This window comes from Nannospalax galili, unplaced genomic scaffold, assembly GCF_000622305.1.
Source record: "Nannospalax galili isolate Female #2095 unplaced genomic scaffold, S.galili_v1.0 scaffold718, whole genome shotgun sequence".
Taxonomy (NCBI): Eukaryota; Metazoa; Chordata; class Mammalia; order Rodentia; family Spalacidae; genus Nannospalax; species Nannospalax galili.
This window is the reverse complement of record NW_008341417.1, coordinates 35,179-50,831: the sequence shown is the minus strand read 5'-3', so window position 1 is coordinate 50,831 and position 15,653 is coordinate 35,179. Positions and strand designations below refer to the sequence as shown.

The following is a 15,653-nucleotide window of genomic DNA, read 5'->3' as shown; positions in this document are numbered from 1 at the left end:
ATTAATCTTAGAGAAAGGAATTATGAAAAGCATTCCATGCAAATCACCTTCAAAAACATTAAGTACCTGGGAATACACCCTAACTGAAGAAGAGAACGAACTCTGTAATGAAAACTGAAATAGACTGAATGAAGACACTGAAAAAGCAATCAAAGAAGGTAGTAGATGGCGGAAAGGCCTCTATGCTTCTGGTTTGGCAGAGTCAATACTGTAAAAATAGCTATACTACCCAATTAGTCTACGGATTTAATGCGATACCTATCAAGTTTCTGATATGATACTACACAGATCTAGAAAAAGCAATCCAAGAATTCATATGGAACCACAAATGATCATGAATAGCCAAAGCAAGCCTAAGGAGCGAGAGCACAGCTGGAGAGATTACAGTCCTATCCTCAAATTGTTCTACAGAGCTGTAGTGATAAAGACAGTCTGATACTGGCATTAATGACAGTCAGACCAATGAAAGAGCATAGAGGACCCAGAAATAAAGAGACGAAGATATACCCATCTAATTATTGACAAAGGACGCAAAAGCATACATTGGGAAAAAGATAGCATATTCAACAAATGATGTTGACAAAACTGGATATCCACCTAAGCAAACTGAAATTAGATTCATAACGCTCATCTTGGTCAAAATCATTACAAAATGAATCATAGACCTTAGTTTAAAACTTGAATTGTTGATACTTCTAGATGAAAACATAGGGAATACTCTTCAAGACAGGGAAGCAACATCTTTCTGAACAGAATATCATCACTAACACAGCAACTAGCCCAACTTAAAACAGATGGGATTACATGAAATTAAAAAGTTTCTGCACAGCCGTGGAAACTATCAGCAGAGTACACAGACAGCCCACAGAGTGGGAGAAAATATTTTCCAGTTATACCTTAGATAAGAATCTAATGTCCATAATTTACTAAGAACTGCAGAAATTAAATTCCAAGGAAATAAAACTGCCAATCAACAAATGTACTAAAGACCTAGAATGTGTTCTGTTTTAGATAAAGTTCCAAAACCTGGAGTGAAGAATGTGTACACTGTTTCTGTTGAATGAACTATTTTATAGATATCTGCTAAGTCCATTTGATTTATAGAGTACTTTAACTCTGAGATTTCTTATCTCTTTTACATGGAACCTATCTGATGTTTATGCCCATTAGCATTTGTTTTATGAAACTGGGAGCCCCACATTTTGCATACATACTTCAGTTCTTGTAACTTCTTGATAAAGCGTTCCCTTTCTTAGTATGCCGAGGTCTTCATCTCTTCTGATTGGCTTTGTGTGATGTTTATTTCGACTGACATCAAAAGAACTCTGCTTGCTTGTTTTCAGTTTCCATTTACTTGGTTTGTTTTCCTTGCTTTTTCTCTCAGTCTGTGGGCGTCTTTACCAGTAAAGCCCTTTACTTTTTCTTGTATAGGTGTTTATATTGAATCTTTACTTTGTGTTTTTGGCATCTTTATTATAATATAGTAGAGAGCTTACTTTCTGGTCATGTCTATTTGGGTATCTAATGACTCTTACCTGAATGTCTATTTCTTTCTCTAGATTAAGGGAATGTCCTGCTTTGAGTTCAACAAATCGATTCTCTATCCCTTTAATGCTTATCTCAGCCCCTTCTTCTATCTTCTGGATTAGTGTATTTGTTTTCTTGATTTTATCCCAGTTTTATGGATATTGTGGTCATTATCATTTGTTGGGTTTTTTTTTTGTATTTATATTGGAATGCAGAATATCATCTTTGATATTCTCTTAGGTTGAGTCTGTTGGTGATATTTTCTGCTGTGATTTTGTAATTAACCATTTCCATTTTCTCTTCAAAAATCACATTATTAATATTGTTATTATAGCTGTTATCAAAATATTGTAACAGGCAGCAGACATTACAATCACAACCATGACTGTCATGTTTTCAGTCTTTTTAGTACTACTCTATGTCACAACATATTATTGAAATTTCATTCAACAACCTCTTTATTTGAGTAAAGATTGCAGTCTTACCCATATGGAAATTACGTCAGGATGGGGACAGTTATCTGCACCATACATACTAGTGGTAATTTCCCCGAGGGAAAAGAAATCTTGACAAGGGAATAGAGAGAAGGTGAAAACACTCCTGTCACCTTGAGGATCATGAATTTAAACAGGCTCAAGGTAGTCACATGTCGCAGTACTTTCATGAAATGAGAGGCACAGTTTATGATAGGTCTGAATGTGCTTTCTAGGCACATTGAATTGCAACTGTAAAGGCCTAAAACAGGAGTGACCTCAAAATGATCACAGAGGTGACTGTGATTGGACTGTGTAGACAAACAGGGACAAGAGATTGAGGACTAGCTCAGTTCATCCCTGTACGGGGGTGGACTTATAGGTACAAATCACAATATCTGACTTTGAGTATGGTAGAGAACCTTTGAAGACTGAAGTCAAGTATTGAAGCCAGGCGACTACACTGCAGATTGTTCTATCTGGAAACTAACTGCAAAATTAGCTGTAATGTCATTAAAATTGGAAATAGAAATAATACTAAATATTCTGCGAGCATCCAGGTAGATGACATGGTGGTGTGTACAAAGGAGCAAGCAGTTGGACTGGTGAGAAGTGATCTGAGGGTTGGTATATTGTACATGGCAGAGCTGTAGGGATAAGACCTGTAGGGATAAGAGGGAAAACGGGTAAGAAACAAAGAGGAAAGATCAGAATGTCTTGAAATGTGGAAATTGTCTCCATGCTGTCTCAATGCTTGTCTTTTTTCCCCAATTAGCTCTATAATGTCTTTCCATCAATAATGAAATATGTTCCTGGACCACATCACAGAATATTCAGGAACTGGGAAAAACTGAAATTGTTTGTTTCTCATATGATCGACAATCACCGGAAAGACTGGAATCCTGATGAGCCAAGGGACTTCATTGACGCTTTCCTCAAAGAAATGACAAAGGTGGGAAGGTGCTGCCCGTGTCTTATTACAGAAGAAGTGGGGTGCAGTAATTTCTGACTGATCCTGCAGCAGGCTACCACAGCGTTATGGTGTGATACAGCACGGCTTTATTCTCTCACAGATCTGGATGATCCTGTCTTCCTCCTGGCCAGGGCATCTTCCCTGGGTGTCTGTGGAGAGTCCATTTCATTTCCTCTTCCAGCTCTGAGAGGACACTGAGGCTCCTTCTTCCATTTCAATGCCAAGACTATATCATCCCTTTCCTCTTTGACCGTTGCTTTCCATTTCATCACTCTGATTCTCACTCTCACCCCCCCCCCTTAGAAGGATAAATCAGGATGTTATTGTTTGGGTGAGAAAAGCCCTCACATGCTCATATATTTGAATATGTGATCTCCACATGGTGGTCCTATTTGGGGAAGCTATGGAACCTTTAGGAAGTGTCCTTACTGGAAGAACTATGTCACTGGGGGATGGGTCTTCAGGGTTTATAGCCTCACCCTACCTCAAATTTTCTCTAACGTTTTTGGAAGGTGAAAATGTGATCAGCAAGCTCTCCTGCTCCTATGTCCAGTAGCCCATCATGATGGATGTTATCCTTCTGGAACTATAAGCCAAAATAAACCCTTTCTTCTTTTTGTTGCTTTTGGTTTAGATATTTTATCACAGCAACAGAAAATAACTAATCCAAAAATGGATAGTCTTCTTCTCTTGAATTAATCCCATCTGCAAAAGTCTATTGTATCTAATAACCTGCACAGATTTCAAGGATGAAGGAAATCTTTGTAGATCGCTGGTTAACACACCCCTTGGAGTACGAAGTTAGAGTAATATTTTATAGGTACATCAAAACATCACCTCAGGAGCTCAATAGAAATAAAGGGTTTGCTGTCATTGAGGTTGAGTCTCTGATAATTCTCAAATGTTGTTCTATGTTCCTCCCTGTACATTCCTGTATCTGACAGAGATTTACACAAAGTAAAAGAACTCTTTGTTGTTATATTTTTGTCCAGAGTCAGTTAATCCCCCACATTTCAGGCCCCACTGCAGACACAAGCAAAGATTATCTGAATGGTAGAGTTTAAGCTTGATGATTGGCTGTGGAACCGGCCCCCACCCTGTTCTCCACTTCACTGCCATTCAATGTCAGACAAGAACTAACTGGATATATGAGTTAATTTATGTCATTGTGACCATACCTTGCAGAAATAACTTACGAGAGGAAAGCTTTATTTTGGCTCACAGTTTCAGAGGGTTTTGTCCACCATGGCAGAGAAGGAATGGCAGAGGAGCTAAGATTTTGGTAGCATACATGTTAAATGGAGGCAGTTCACATCCTAGTACATCAGGAAACAAAAAGGCAGGAATCAGGGGCTTGGATTAGCTATAAGTGTCCCTTGCTGGATATGGTGGTGCACACCTTTAGTCCCAGCACTCAAAGGCAGAAGCATCCAGATCTCTGTGAGTTCTAGGCCTCCCTGGTGTACATAGCAAGTTCCAGGATAGCTAGGGTTATATAGTGAGATACCCTCCACCCCCTCACTGTTTGGGAACATTATGGAACCTTTATGAGGTACAGTCTTACAGTAGGAAGTGTGTTACTGGGTTTGGGCTTTGATTCTTTACAGCTTGGAACCACTTCCTGTTCTCCCTCTGTGCTTCCTGTGTGGATAAAATGTGATCAGCCAGCTTCCTCCTCTGCCACCATGATTTCCTTGCCTGTTGCCATGGGTTCCCCACCAGGATGGTCTCTATACTTTTGCAACCATAAGCCAAAATATATCCTCTCTTCCTTAAGTTGTTTTTGTTAGGGTATTTTTATTACAGCAACAGAAAAGTAGCTAATACACACACTTATTGACCTGCTTCCTCCAGCTAGACCCCACCTCCCACTTTTCAAGAACATCCAAAAATACTGCCAACTGCTAAGAACCAAGAATTCCAAGCATGGACCTGTAGGGGACATTTCCTGTTCAAACCATAACACAAAATGTATGGTTTTGACCTAAAAAAGCCTCTGTTTCATACACAGCACTGGCTCAGTCACTGGATTATGGGTTCCTCTTCTGGCAAGAGGTAGAATGGTAAATAGCTTTCCATCATCTCTCTTATTTCATCTTCCTGGCATAAACTGATCGGAGCAATATTGTTATTTTACATTTATTTTTATTTTATATGTATAAGTGTTTTGCCTCTATGTGTGTAAGTGCAGCCATTTCATGCAAAGCCCACCAAGGCCAGGAGAGGGTGTCAGATCCCCTGGCACTGGTGTTTCGAATGCTTGTTAGCCACTATGTGGGTGCTGGGACTAGATCTCGGGTCCTCTAGAAGAGCAGCAAGTGCTCTAAATCTTTGAGCCATCTCTCCATTGCCCTGAAGCAATGTTATATCTCCAGGGAAGGAGGCAAATTATTTGACATGTGGTATGCAGGTTTTGATCATCAACATTAAGAGCAATATTAATGATTGAAACTTGCAGAGTAAGCTGGCAAAGATGATGTCGTATTGTAAGGAATATTTTATGGACTCAAGAGAAGTTTTGAGTATGAAAGTTAAATGGGGAGTCTGGAGAAAAGAACACAGAGAATCCACTTGATTTGTTCTGACTCTTTTTTGCTGTTGTTTAGTATGGCTATGTGCCTATAGCGTGTCACACAACTGATAATGACATGTTAGGATGTTTGTGTTATTCTCATTTTATAAAACTGAACCAAAGAAAGGGGAAGGGAGTCCGTTAAGCCATGACATAACTTTGTGATGTACCTGATACTATCTAGAAGTCAAATATCCTTTTTATCCCATTTTCTTCTCATTGTATAAAAGCTTTTCAACAATATTGGTCATAAAAAAAGAGTTGTTTTGATTTTCATGCACCCTAGACTCAGAAGCTTTTGGTTCACTCCCAGCACTTGCAGCACAGTGCTTCCTGATGAGATCAAAGGGAATATTGTTTTAAATGGATCTTTCCAAATTTATTCCCAAGGTGAAGAAGACCCCATGTTTCAGGCTCCAGTGTGTGGGGAAAGACAATGCTGTGATATAGCTGCTTTTGAGGACGTCAAGAGGAGTGTCATTTTAGATGACTTGTTTCAAGTTCATTACCAGAGTGAAGAGCCCATGTTTTGAAAAAAAAAATCACATTTCTTCTGAATAAACAAGTGTAAATAATAAATTATTTTCTAGTACTCAGACAAGACTACTACAAGCTTCAATGAAGAAAACCTCATCTGCAGCACACTGGACCTCTTCTTTGCTGGAACAGAGACAACATCGACGACACTGCGCTGGGCTCTGCTCTACATGGCCCTCTACCCAGAAGTCCAAGGTGAGCATGTGGGGAATGTACTGGACAAGGCAGGGTGGTGATTCTGGAAGCTGTGGCTCAGAACGTGCACATAAGTTGGCATGGTGCAGAGGAACTGGTAGGACAGCTGTGAGGCGATGTGGACTTGGACTAGATGTGTACTCCATGTGCTCTGTCAGGACAGTGATGGGTCCAGGGTGCAGATATTCCAGAGTCTGTGCCCTCATGAAACATAGAGCCTAGGGGAAAACAAAGATATCAACTGATACTGTGGAATGTTTCGGTAAATACTGACATCACCACATGAACATCCACTCATGTTCCCCTTCCACTTTATCTATGCCTTCCCATTGTCCCTGGATCCTGTCCAATCTCCTAATTCCAGGATCTGGCACATTGTGATGCCCACCTCTCTCTGCGTGTTCAAGTTCAAGCCACCCGCCCTGCATGGTGGCTTCCCTGGATTACATGTCCCCTATTGGCCCTGTCCTTAGTCATGCCTCTAAGTCATGACACTGGGTCTTCCCTCTACCAAGAATGTTCTGTCACAATTTCTCTCCGTCTAGATGAATCTTCTCAGGTCCTGCCTCTCTAAGATGTTTCAAATTCCTCTAGGAATTTACTCACTTGGGGGAATTACTGTCATTCTCTTCCTTCAGAGTTGACCCAACATACCTCCATTCCTGTGATTTGCACACTGTGCATGTATCTCTACTGACCAGTATCCACCAGGGAAAGTGCCCCATTTTATCATTTTTATTCTTCCAGTTTCTAGAAGAGTTTAGAAATTTGGGGTAAGAACATTTTTCACATCATGGAATTTTTTTTCAAATTATGGACTACAATTTATTCATGAGACAATAATCAATTTAGTAGAATCAAACCCACTGTTTTTACCATAAGATGAAACTAAATAAAGAAATCAGAGAGCTTCCCCACATGTTAAAAGTAAATTTGCTAATAAAACTGTATTTCCTCAGTGTGTGTGTGTGTGTGTGTGTGTGTGTGTGTGCGTATTTAGGTGGAAGTATGTTTGCAGGTTTGTGCACCTGCTTGTGAAGGCGAGAATACAACTTCAAGTGATCACACTCAAGCACTATCTACTTTTTTATGAGACAAGGTCCCTCACCAGCCTGGATGTCATTAAGTAAGCTAGGCTGACTGGCCAGTGAGCCTCAGGGATCCACCTACCTCTGTCTCCCCAGTCCAGTGGGATTGTTAATTTGCCATTGTGATGGCTAATCCTGGGTGTCAACTTGACTGGATCTGGGATTAACTGAAATGAGAGAGATCTTCTTGATTGGATCATCTGAAGCTACAAGACACACCCTAAACTTTTGATGGCAGCCGGTATAAAAGGCAAGGCAGAGGAGACTGCTTGGCTTCTTGCTGCTTGCCTCCTCTTGCTGGTAAGTTAGCCTTGCTGCTGTAGACTGAAGACTAAATGATCTTTTGGAATTCGTCAGACCTTCAGCACCAGATTGGGACTACTGAGACATCCAGCTTCGTAGACTGAGTGACTACAGATTCTCAGCCTCTCCAGTGTGGTGCAGACATTGTTGAACTACTGGGACTCTATCCTTTGAGCGAAGCTGATAAATCTCTATACATGTGTATATATATATTCTTCATTCTACCAGTTCTGTTTCTTTGGAGAACCCTAAGTAATATAGCCACTAAACCATTTTTTTTACATGGATTCTGGGATCAAACTCAAGATTCTCATGCTTTCAAATCAAGGACTTTACCAAATAAGCTACCTCCCCAGGGAAACTTTATTTATTTTACAATGTGAAATACATACATACCATTTATTTTTATGTAGATACATCATGGGCCACCATTTTAAATGTGTTTTTGCCTGAAAATGACTTTGTAAATTTTTTATTACATTTTAATTTAGAATGTGTGTGTGTGTATGTGTGAGTATGCACAGACACATTAGTGTCAAGGAACCGGTGTGGAGGTCAGAGTACAACTGATGGGAATCTGTTCTCTCCTTCCACCATGTGGGACCTATGGGCTGAATTCAGGTCATCAGGCTTGGCAGAAAGTGTCATTATCTGTTCAGCCATCTTGATAGCCCAATATTGCATTATTTTAAAACATTTAAAACCTGCTCTGTTAGAATACAGATTTGACCTCTGGAAGAGATGCTACAAAATATCAGCGGGTTTAAATAGAAATTACATCCATGTCTGTTTTACAATATACAAAGTAGTCAAAAGATGTCATAAAAACAGAGTATTCATGGACAGTGAATAGATAAAATGTGGAGCATACATGAAATCAGAGAGAAATTGTGTCCTGATGGAAAGGAGTTTAGATGCATGGATGACCATTCTGGACACTGTGCCAAATTATAAGAAACGAAACCGAAAAGCCTGCACTGTTCAACTTAAAGGAGTTCTGTATGACAGTCAAATTTGTAGACCCAGAAAACAGAACACAGGGAGGGATAAACCAAGAATTGTCTAAAGACATAGAACTTGTTTTGTAAGATGCTCTGGCCTTTATTTCTAGAATAATGTGAACATATTTATTATCATTTAACTGGAAAGCTAAAATGTGTGAATATTGCTTTATCAATCAGAATATAATAAATTGAGAGATGTTAAAATCATTAGGAAACACTGATGGGCGGGGTGATCATCACATGGAGCTCTGTTTCTTCTCATTTTTCTGTAAAATAAATTTCTATAAGGAAAAAAAATGGCAAGAAGATCTTCTATATTTCAGAAGAAAGCATTAAAGTTTAAAATTTAATGGAGTCTACTATTTTCTTGCAGAAAAGGTACAGACTGAAATTGACAGCGTGATTGGTCAGGAGAGACAGCCCAGCCTGGCTGACCGAGAGTCCATGCCCTACACCAATGCTGTCGTCCACGAGGTGCTGAGAATGGGCAACATCATCCCCCTGAATGCTCCCAGAGCCGTGGCGGTTGACACCACATTGTCTGGATACCACCTGCCAAAGGTAACTAGACACTGCCAGCCTCAGATCCTCCAGACCATCTTTGGCATCACTGGAGAACCTAAACTTAAAAAAATGGCATGTTTTCCTGTCCCAAGAAATCACTTCAGTGACTTCAGTGGGGGAAGAGAGGGGTGTCTGATGGCTATTCACAGGAGACCTGGGAATTGGAGAATAGACAATTCCTTGGTCAAGTATGATTAGTCAAAGCCTGGCTTTATTTGCTGTAGGACATCTCAGCATGTTCCTGTGTCTCTGTCTGTCGTATTTGCCTGTGGAGCAGCTTTCCTGACTAGGGACCTGCCAGATTAGTTTAGGAAGTTCTTCACACTCTACAAATTGTAGGATTTTAAAATGTGAAACATTTGAGGCACCTGGACTGACATCACAGCGAGGGAGGTGTTTCTAACACAGTGACCCCACACATGTATTTCCCGGTTTTATTTACAACCCAATGATCCAGAGATTTCTGTCTCACGTGGAAAGTCAGTGTAAAATGCAATGTCATTTTAGCTAAATAGAGAAAAGAGCAAATGGAAAATAAGCAATCATTATGCGTTGTAGACTCACACTTCCTCTGAAACATCTTATTCTGCTTTCAGAATAATTGCCAATCCCTATTTTGTAGCTAGGAGAGTTGAGGCCAAGAGAAATGAAATTTGCCCAAGATCTCTGAAGTACAATGAAAGAGGAGAGAGATCTGAACCAGAACCAGCTCTGAGAGCTTGTGCTATTCCATGGTCTCCCCACAGAACTTGCTTTGGTTTGACACGACAAGGATCTCCAACTCATTTTCCTCCATGACTGGTTATTAAATTACCTGTCTTCACAGGCTGAATTCTCATCACTGCTCACTACTCTCTGAAGAGAGCTCTCCCGTCCCCTAGCATCCCCTCTCCACAATATACAATTACAGCTCCTTCCTGGCTTTCTGCTGCCTGGTTGGTCTCTGAGGATCTAGTTTATCTAACACCCTTGGGCATTCCGTGCTGTGGATGATCTCCAGCAGTAGCTCCAGAAGTGCTTATCTACCACTCAGTACATGGTGACCTTCACTGCAGAGCCAGGAAAGCAGCCTCTGCTTTCTGTTCCCTGCTCACTGGTCAGCCCCTGGCAGGAAGCTGAGGACAGAATTCCCCTGCCCAGTTCTTTGCGTTTCATCTGCCCATTCACTTAATTCCAGCCAACTAGCCTGACTCCTCCCACAAACTTTTAACATCAACTCTAATAGCCACCTCTGTAATGGGAAATTTAACGATTATTTGAAACAGAGGCTAGGATGGCTTTGATAACAGAGGAGCCTAGTTTCAGTGAGGACTCCACCTCCTGCCACTGTGTAAGCACATTACCTAACTACTCACAGCTTCAGTTTCTTCTTTGTGAAATGCATTACATCCACCTGATAGGATTCACCTGGAAATAAAATGAGATCACATGTAATGAGCTTTATATTCAGAATAGAAGCTATTGTTTGTTAAGAAAGCCAAGGTTATTAAGCACCTGATATCTTGGATCTGTAGTGGGGAGAGTTCTGAGTCATAGGAGCCCCTGTGTGTAAGGCATGTGGACTGCCCAGAGGAAAACACTCTAGAAAAGGAGCTCTGTGCTGAGAAGATGGACAGAGCACAAGGGGCTGAAGGAACCAGTGGGTGTGTCTGAAGGAAGAGGGGTTGGAGCTGAGGAGTAAGGGGAGTAAAGAGTTAGATGGGTGAGAACATGGGGCGAATATTCCTAACAAGCAAACAACATTGGAACCTGGTCTTGTTGAGAACACAGAGGAAGACCACTGTAGCAGAAGCCCAGTCAAGTAGAAACACAGCCCTGGTGGCACACAGGAAGAGACTTTCATCTTAGTCTCAAGTTTGAGGAGTGAGTAGGTGGGCAATGTAACTAAGTCATGTGGAAGGCCACCTGGGTTTCATGCTGTGGAGCAGAGGCAGGGCCGGCTGGTGTCTGCAGGGATCTAGATAGAAAAGTGGCATTCTGCAGGTGGGAAACTGGAATGGAAGTGATGGAATTCATGGAGATTTAAAGAACGTGCCAGCCTTGATGATGAATGAGCAGAACAGGGTAAAGCCTCACTGTAGTTGTTCTGGGGATCCTGCCAGGTACCTGCCTGGAAAAGGTTCCTTCGACCACATGCTTAGATTCTTGAATGACTAATTGTGGAGGGACTGAGTGCAATCTCCATGATACTGTTTGGAAGAGAAAGGAGAATCAGAGGTGAAGAGGATATCCTTTTACTTTGTATAGCTGCCGTGGTCCTTGACAGCAATGAGCAGCATGGTTCATTATGTTCCATGATGCTTACAGATCCTCTCCCAAGACCTAAAGTGATGTCTTCCTGTAGAGCAGCTGTATTGTGAAATAAAAGTAGCCTTGGTAAAATACCTAGGAGGCCATTTCAATCCATCACTGTATGATGTCATGCATCAAGGGAAAGTTGTGAGTGGGATAGCTCATGACACAGCACATCAGTGGATTGGCCAGAGTGGGAAAGTTCAGGACGTCAAGAGGCTCAGGCACTGGAGTCTGAGAGCCATCACTCTTCTGTGTGGCTGTGCTCCACATGTTAAGCCTTGACTCTTCACTGCCTTCTCTAGGGGACCATAGTCATGATCAACTTGACTGGACTGCACAGGGACCCTAAAGAGTGGGCCACCCCGGATACCTTCAATCCAGAGCATTTTTTGGAGAATGGACAGTTTAAGAAGAGAGAATCTTTTCTGCCATTCTCAATGGGTGAGTTGTGATGAGCAGGAGAGAGTTCAGAGATCCTGCCTCCGCCCTTCCTTTTCCTCCCCTCACAGTTCTCTGCTTTATTTGGAAACCTTCCAGATGGCCCTGCCCAGTGTGGCCCCCTCTTGCCCTCGGTTGCAGCCCAGCGTTCCCTGGACCTGGCACATCTTCAGACCACCCCTTTTCTCAAGCCCTCTGTGACCTCTGATGCAGAGTTCAGCTTCTCTTATTCTGATTTGCACAATGCTGAGAACACAGAGCCAAGTCCTGACTCTGCTCACAAACAAATCTGCATCCTTCCATCTTCACAGAGTTTATACAAGACCTAATTTCTTCTTAAAATGCACCTTCACATGGTAACAGAGCTGGGTTTTAATTTGGAGATAGGGAGGAGGCCAGTGAGAGGCACTACCTACTTACTGAAATGGACAAATGGGACAATAATTTTTTTTTTTTTGTATACATGTATTGTCTGCCTGTAGGTAATTGCACCTGTGTTGTGCGATGCCCGAGGAGGTCAGAAGAGGCTGTTGGATCCCCTAGGACTATAGTTGCAGATAGTTATTAGCTGCCATATGGGTGCTTGGATTCGAACCCCACTCTTATGCAAGAACAACCAGTGTTCTTAACTGCTGAGCCCTCTCTCCAGCCCTGGGACAATAATTTAAAACACCTTCTTGACTGGATTGGGTTCTTCTCTATGCACACTCCCTGGAGAGGCATTCTGGTTATAAATGTAATTACCTTTTTAAAATCCAGTGAATATGTACATTTATTAAGAACATTAATGTTCTCACAACATGGGGACTTCTGATAAAGGAGGTGGAGTATGGTACGGTCTTCATGGTTAGAACATTCTCAAGTTTTTACCACAGCACATAGTTTTAATTGTATTTTCCAACCAATGCTCTCCCTGTTTCTTGGTTCTGGCCTGAAATTCCGAGATGCTAGACATATATATTCTACCCCTTCCTTGTAGATGATTGTGTGGTTCCTGCAACTGTAATGAAAGGAGTATGTCTTAATATTTTTCTAAACATATTTATTATTTATTTGTATGAGTATTTTGCCTGCATGTATGTAAATGCACCATGTGAGTGCAGTGCTTGCAGAGCTCACAAGTAAGTATTAGAACCCCTGGAACTTCCATTACAGATGGTTGTTAGCTGCCACATGGGTGCTGAGAACTAAAACCAGGTCCTCTGCAAGGTTCTCTGGGTCATTTCTCCTGCCTCAAAAGGAATCTTAAGATGCTTTTAACATTTATTATTTTTTAACATCTATTTATTTGTTTATTTATTATTTATTTTGTGTGGATGGGTGGTGGTGTGCCATGCATTATATGCCACAGCTTATGCATAAAGGTCAGAGGTCAACTTGCAGGGACTGATTATCTCCCTCCATCATGTGGGTCCAGAGGATTGATCTCAGGTTGTTAGGCTTATTAATCACCTTTCCTGAGCCATTTCACCAGTCCCACCCCAGCCTCACATGAAGAAGGAATCCTCTATCACGAAAGAGGCTTAAAAAGATTACTTTTCTTCCTATAAACACCACTCTCCCAGAGAAGCTTCATTTCTCCCTTTGCATAAAGATATTTCCCATCTTCACTGGCTGCGGGATAAAGTCAGCAGCATGCAGTGGTCTCACTGGTGCCTTCTCCCTGGAAACTGTGTTACACCCTTTCCATTACAAAGGTCATTTGCATCTTATCTCATGAAATCCACCCACCCGCTATTAACTACAGAGGAAATGGATTAGTATCTTCTTTTTTACTATACTAAACCTCAAAATGCTCTTCTTGAGATAACAGTGCCCAAGGCTACGTTTTATCCGTATCATTTAATTCTCTGTTTCAATGGGATTTTAACTTACCTCCTCAGCTAGAGCCCTTTTCATTCAGAGATTCAGAGTTCATATATATCAGTTGGTGTCTTGCTGCATAACAAGCCATGCAAAACTATCATGTACAGTTATCACTCACAAATATACAGGTCACATGAGTGGCTCTTACTTGTGTGAGAGGTCAGCTGGTCTAGGATGACTTCTGCTGGAACCATGCTGTTATTCTCAGATTGTGCCTCATCACATCGCACTCCAACCACCTGTTGTTCATATAATGGTGATGATGTCCCAAGAGGGAGAGCAGATGTTCACAGGCCTGGTGAGTTCAGGCTGAAACTGTCACTCCATGAATTCCCCTGCACTCTGGTGGCCTAAACAAGTCATAAAGGCAGCTCCAGCTTAAAGGGCGGGAATTTCCTTCACTCTTGGATTAGAATAACATTGAAATCTAGAGTATATAATGTGGAGCTGAGGCAAAAGGAAAATAGAACTATTTTTTGCTTATTTATATATTTATTATTTTTAACACCTGAGTGGTAAGCAGTCTAACAAGTTCCCAGTTGTACAACTTGCCATTGTTAACAGGATAAAGACAAAGGGGCCAGAGATGAATTAGGCACATTAGCCTGAAATACAGGCAAAAAATATGAAGACATATGCATTATTGTAACTCAGTTACCGAACAACTTTGCCTGTATCATCTCATTTAATTTCTTCAACAAACTGTGAAATGCAAAGAGTAAAATAGAATCATTAATGCATGATCAATTTTTGAATGATATTTCATTTCACGGAAAAATAGAAAGTTGCTAAAGTGAATGATAGAATTAATGTACAATAATGGCTGTTAAGATGCTGAGGGGAGCTATACTCCTAGTTTGGGCCCTGCGCCATTCCTAGTCTTGGGGCCCCAAACACCTGGGGAACCAATACTGCTTCCTGATTCTTCTCACCCAGGCCAACTCAGTCCCTTTTTTGGGCCCCAGGAGCACCGCTTCTGGTCCTGGCCCCACCCTCACCCCTCGCGGCTTCCCTCGGCCTGCACCACCGGCTAACTCTCTTAGCCTACACTACCATCCTCAGGCCTCTTGGGGTAAGTCTATAGCGCAGCTCTCTGCGCCGGGACTCCCTAAGCCACATTCGCCCTTCCATCCCCCCCCCCCCCGCCGTTCTATACTCCTAGTTTGGGCCCTGCACCATTCCTAGTCTTGGGGCCCCAGACACCTGGGGAACCCATACTACTTCCTGATCCTTCTCACCCATACCAACTCAGTCCCTTTCTTGGGCTCCAGGAGCACTGCTTCTGGTCCTGGCCCCGCCCTCACCCTTCTCTGCTTCCCTGGGCCTGCACCACCGGCTAACTCTCCTAGCCTGCACTACCATCCTCACTCCTAGTTTGGGCCCTGTGCCATTCCTAGGCTTGGGGCCCCAGACACCTGGGGAACCAATACTGATTCCTGACCCTTCTGACCTAGACCAACTCAGTGCCTTTCTTGGGCCCCAGGAGCACAGCTTCTGGTCCTGGCCCAGCCCTCACGTCCCTCTACTTCCCTGGTCCTGGAACACCCGCCAGCCCCTTTCTGGGGCTGACAGCCTCTTTCTGGGGCTCCGAGGCTTACCTTGCCTCTCCCTGATCCTTTGCATCCAGTACAACCCAGCTACTCAACCCACTCCCTGGGAAATCTTGGGGCTTATTCCCACCCCATCTGCCTTTGCATCCCTGAGTGGCACCGCCACGGCCAGGATATCAGGTCAGTCCAACACCCAACTTCCTGAGGCCAAAAGCATTCTTAGAAGATTCCAGACCTAAGGAGAAAGTCTGAAAACTTCTGACCCACA

At 42.3% G+C, this 15,653-nt stretch overlaps 1 protein-coding gene across 1 annotated transcript in view; it reads left to right on the top strand.

Annotated features, from left to right (window-relative positions):
• The window catches only part of LOC103737136 (cytochrome P450 2J6), a 41,872-nt gene that overhangs the window by 18,729 nt on the left and 7,490 nt on the right, over window positions 1-15,653 (top strand). The window contains exons 5-8 of the mRNA XM_008836851.3: window positions 2,776-2,952; window positions 6,136-6,277; window positions 9,046-9,233; window positions 11,834-11,972. Of these exons, the coding sequence (XP_008835073.1) occupies window positions 2,776-2,952; window positions 6,136-6,277; window positions 9,046-9,233; window positions 11,834-11,972 (646 nt within the window). The remainder of the gene's footprint in view (window positions 1-2,775; window positions 2,953-6,135; window positions 6,278-9,045; window positions 9,234-11,833; window positions 11,973-15,653) is intronic.